Source organism: Corvus brachyrhynchos, unplaced genomic scaffold (assembly GCF_000691975.1).
Source record: "Corvus brachyrhynchos isolate BGI_N302 unplaced genomic scaffold, ASM69197v1 scaffold164, whole genome shotgun sequence".
NCBI classification, from domain to species: domain Eukaryota; kingdom Metazoa; phylum Chordata; class Aves; order Passeriformes; family Corvidae; genus Corvus; species Corvus brachyrhynchos.
Genome location: NW_008237426.1, coordinates 1,568,748 through 1,573,739, shown reverse-complemented (window position 1 = coordinate 1,573,739; position 4,992 = coordinate 1,568,748). Strand labels below are relative to the sequence as shown.

Genomic DNA, 4,992 nt, shown 5'->3' with positions numbered 1-4,992 from the left:
ATTCCAGCAGCCCAGTGCCCACAGCCATTCCAGCAGCCCAGTGCCCACAGCGATTCCAGCAGCCCAGTGCCCACAGCGATTCCAGCAGCACAGTGCCCACAGTGATTCCAGCAGCCCAGTGCCCACAGTGATTCCAGCAGTCCAGTGCCCACAGCCATTCCAGCAGCACAGTGCCCACAGCCATTCCAGCAGCCCAGTGCCCACAGCCATTCCAGCAGCCCAGTGCCCACAGCCATTCCAGCAGCCCAGTGCCCACAGCCATTCCAGCAGCCCAGTGCCCACAGCCATTCCAGCAGCCCAGTGCCCACAGCCATTCCAGCAGCCCAGTGCCCACAGCCATTCCAGCAGCCCAGTGCCCACAGCCATTCCAGCAGCCCAGTGCCCACAGTGATTCCAGGGTGAACTCGGTGCTGCCAGGCGAAGCTGTGCACTGGAAGGGCCCCGAAGCAGGCGGCGAAGGGCAGAGCTCCCGGGCTCTGCTCACACAGCACCAAGGCTGTTTTGTTCTTTGTGTTTGTGCTCGAGGCTCCTTTGGAAACGAAGCAGCTGCAGCTCTGCCTGTGCCCTGCTGCGGGTCCTTCCATTGCACTGGCAGGCTCTGGGCGCTGCCCTCGCCCGTCCTCCCGCAGCTCCTGCCTTCCCTGCGCTGCTGTTCCCCTTTGGGATCTCCTGGGTGCACTTCAGCAGACATCAGCCTTTGGGCAGGGGGCACATCCAGAGTGTCACTGAGGAGCCTATATTTGAGGGCTGCTTGTATAAAAATGGGTTTGTTTGCAACCTCAAGGTGAAGAATGAAGTGCCAGCCAGCCAGAAGCTTCTGGAGGAGTAACTGAGGTCTCCCACACAGGACTTCCAAAGCCCCAGGACTTCGCTGTGGGGGACACAAAGTGGTGCCAGGAGCTGCTGGTGTCACCTGGACGTCCGTGGTGCTGGGAGTCCTCCAGTAAACCATTACCCAATTCTCTGTTTGCAGCCGGGAGCGGCGGCCCCGCGCGTTGCCGCGGGCAGTGCTGAGCTGTGTGGTTGGTTGTGCTTTGTGGCTGTGTCCCACCCGCCGCGGTGCCGTGCCCTTCCCCGTGTAGTGCCCTCCCTCCCGCTCCCCGTGCCACCGTAGAGTAGCGGCCGCTGTGCCCGGGGCCGGCTGCTATGGGCGCTCCTGTGTTGCAGAGCCGCGGATCAACGCCAGCGAGGACGTGGTGCTGCACGTGGCCGGCGTGGCTGTCACGCTGCAGTGCAACCTCACCAGCAGCCCCAGCCCCCTGGCCGCCAGCTACTGGGTGAAGAACGGCGAGGAGATCCCGGGCACCAGGAAACCCTCCAACACCACCGAGTACAAGTGAGTGAGTGCCTGGCACCATGCGGGGCACAGGGGGAACACACACGGGGTTCCCACAGCCAGGGCGGGCGGGCTGCGGGGTGGCTCGGGTGCGTTGGGATCTGTGGCTGACACTCCATGAATCCCGAGCTTTGCAGGCTGAGCTCCAGAGCTCTGCTCCGGGCTTCCCACGGGGTGTGGGTAAGGCACACACAGCGTGGTTTGCTTCTCCGGGAATGGGTGGGTTGGATGCTGGCCGGCTCTCCTTCGGGATGGATGCATCGGGGCTGGAATAGGAATGGGCTGGGTCAGGCCTGCCCTGGGGACAGGGAGGATGTGTTCCCTGAGGTGTTGCTGGGGGATGATCCCAGGCCTTGGCTGGGGTTGGTGGGATCACGTGAAGCTCCCTCGGAGTCTGTTCCCTCTGTGGTTTCCTTGCCCTGTTTTTATTTTCCATCCATTTTTTCCCCTTGGTGGACAGCAAATCCAGCTTCCAGTTCCACCTTAAGCTGAAGAGCACTTCAGGGACATTTTAACCCCTGCTGGCAACTTGGTCCCAGCTATTTTCTGGCTCTAGGGTGGCCCTTTCCCCCCTAATTCACTGACGCAGGATTAGGGAATGTCCCAGGTTTTCGTGGCCTTAGCAAAGCAGCCTCTCATCCCCAGCATTGTGGAAGTTGGGTTTGGTTCTGATCAAGATTTGTTCGAGTTTGTCCTTTTGTTTTCCCCTTTAACTCGCTCTGAATTACCTGTTTAATTTCACAATGAAAGAATGAGCCTCAGTCCCTTCCCTGATTACCTCCTGTCCCTTCCTCAGTGCCGTGTCCAGCACTGGGCCTGAGCTTTAGGGGCTCCTCTTCCTTAACGAGCAATTAACAGGATGGGAGTGGTGGTCAGGCTTAGTGCAAGTGCCACTCCATGACCACCCGGGAAGGCTTGCTGACTCCTCTGGCACCTCTTCCAAACCAGCCTGGGGTTTTCCTTCCAAATTCCTCTGTAAAGGAAGGTTTAGGCTTGGCTTCAGCTTCAAGTGCTGCAGGAAGAAGGAGTGAAGTGGGAGACCAGGACAGTCCCCTTGTCCCAGGGAATGGGGGCACTGTGGGAGCTGCCAGCAGTCAATCCAGGGACAGCTGGAGGAATCCCAGATTTCCATTTGCAGAGTGGATCCTGACTTTGTGAGTGCTCCTAGGCTGCTCTCCCTGGCGTTTGGTTTTGCATTGGATCTGGTCCTTAGCTGTGCTTTGGGTACAGTTTAAATCCAGAATTCCAGGTTTTCTCGGTGAGGACTCAGGCAAGCAGCATCCCATAGCTGTGATTAACAGAGGCTATTTACCTCCCCCATTTGTTGATATTTTATATTGGCTTCTCTTTTGTATTCTATTTATTTGCCTCCAAGCCCCAGGTTCCTGTTTTTTCAGTGACTTTGTTTGGCTGTGAGATGTTTTTGGTGCTTGGACTTCAGAGTTGGGTACTTTTATCATCCACAAAGTTCCAGAATTTAGAGGTTAAACTGCTTCCCTTAAAAATGCTGCCTCTTCCAGCACAGGCAATGGAATGAATGTCTCCTGATCCTCACCAGCCTCGGGGTGGCTGCTCCTGGCTGGAGGGAGCTGCTGCCTGGCTGGAAGACCTTGAGCTGTGTTGGTTTGCAGCTCCTGAATGATTGATGGTAACCGGAGCCCCGTGCCACCGCTGGGCACGGCAGCCTGGGGAGGATCAAACAATTCCATCTTGGCCTTCCTTTCCTCACTTCTGAGCATTGCCTGCAGTGGTCAAAGTGTGGCTCTTGAGCTGTGATGCCCTTGGAAAGCCGCTTGTCTGAAATTCATTAGCTTTGTAACTCGGGGCTGCGGTGAGTCAGTGCTGTCAGCACTCGGGCTCTTTCCGTGTGTCCGAGCAGTTTCTGTGTGTGATTAACTGCTTTTATTGCAGGGCTGGTGTTCAGCTGCAGGGGCCGTTTGCTTGATTAAAAAGAATGAATAAAAAAGGACGCCAGGGGCCTTTTGGGGGAGGGAAGTGTTGCTCGGTGTGTGCTGGGAGGAGGTGGGCCCGCCCGGTTACACGGTGCAATTAACGGGTGTTAATTGAGGCCACAGGGCGAGAGTGGGGTGTGAGGCAGCTCTGCTGTGTCTGTCCTGCTGCAGGATCCCGAAGGCCCGAGCAGAGGAGTCGGGGGAGTACCTGTGTGTGTTCGTGTTCTCCAGCTCTCCCGTCGCCAACGCCACCATCGAAGTGAGAGGTACGGCTGCAGTCGGGATCGTCCCTCCCCCGTTCCTGGAAATGCCATCCCCTGCCTCCAGCAGCTCCCTGGTGGCCCCACAGAAGGGGAAAGGCCTCCTCATCATACAGAGCCAGGCCCGGGTTAAGAACTATAACTAATAATTAATTATGGGATATAATAACTCCGATTCCAAGGGAAAGCCTCGCACGCATTCAGGGAAAGGCCTCACAGAGGTGGGAGCACAGGCACGGCATTTGTGGACACCAGAACACCTCTGTGGGTCGGGCACCTCCTGGCATCTTCGGGAGCCTGAAATTCGGGATGAAAGCTGCAGAACGGGCAGGGTTTGCCCCAGGTGTTGCTGCAGGTGAACACAGAGCGGTGCTGGTGCCGCGATGGGAGCGCGGGGCTGCGGGCAGGGCTGGCTCCGGGGATTCGTGGTGCCTGGTCAGGCCCTGGGATCCAGGTGGGAGAATCCATCAGCCCGTGGGAAATGGAATTCCAACACGCTGTGCCTCTGAGGAGCTTGGCTGGGTGTTCAGGGCACACAGGTGGGGGGGTTTAGTTTTCCTTCTTTTCCTTTTCTTGGGGATTTTTTCTTGCATTCCGCTCTTTTGCTGTAATTGCTAAATCTCCTCGTGTTATCCTAATGGGAACGTTAAGTTCTCGCTGCCTCCTCTGGGCTGCTTTAGGTGACAAACTGCTCCTAGAGAGGGGAAATGTAACTCTGGCACTGGAGCAAGGTGTCTGCCAGCTCTGATCGTCTCTGCAGGGCCCTTTGGGAGTGTTTGCCTCGGGGCTGGGCTGCTGCTCTGCCAGCCAGGGCCACCAGGAGAGCTTGGCAGGGAGGTGGCAGTTCACTGGGGGGGAAGAGAAGCCAGTGCTTGTGATGGCAGCGCAGTAAGGGCCGATCCTACTCCCTTCCCACGGGGAATTTACACCTAAATACTCCTCAGATGCTTTCCTGGGAAGCTGGGGCTGAGGAGCCGGGGCTGCACTGGGGGCAGCTGGGAGGGACAGAGGCCCTGTTGGGCTGCCCGTGCAGATCTGTAATTGAATGCTGACCTGCATGGGCCGTGCTGGTGCTCAGGCAATTACACACAGATTTAATTGCTGCTTGTAATTACGGTGCAGCTCTCACTGCTGATGCACGGGGAGAGGAGGGTGCTGAATCCCAGAGTGCTCGTGCTCCAAAAATAGGGATTTTCTGACAGCTCGTGAACAGCTTCCCTGGAGCCCGTGGCAGAGGCAGCCCGGGGGCTGCAGGGCCACCTCTCTGCCCCTGAGTGTCCCTGCACGTGGCAGGGGTGGCATTGGGTGGGCTTTAAGGTCCCTTCACCCAAACCACCCTGGGATTGTCAAAAATGGACAAAAAACCCCACAGGGCAGTGATGTACCAGCAGCCGGGAGTGGCAGGGAGGGGTGGGGGCCTTCCTTGGGACGCCGAGGGGGGGGT

At 57.7% G+C, this 4,992-nt stretch overlaps 1 protein-coding gene across 2 annotated transcripts in view; it reads left to right on the top strand.

Annotated features, from left to right (window-relative positions):
• Window positions 1–4,992, top strand: part of NPTN (neuroplastin) — a 25,142-nt gene that overhangs the window by 4,470 nt on the left and 15,680 nt on the right. For both annotated transcript variants that reach the window (XM_008631311.2, XM_017731140.1), the window contains exons 2-3: window positions 1,168–1,336; window positions 3,460–3,554. In XM_008631311.2, the coding sequence (XP_008629533.2) occupies window positions 1,168–1,336; window positions 3,460–3,554 (264 nt within the window). The remainder of the gene's footprint in view (window positions 1–1,167; window positions 1,337–3,459; window positions 3,555–4,992) is intronic.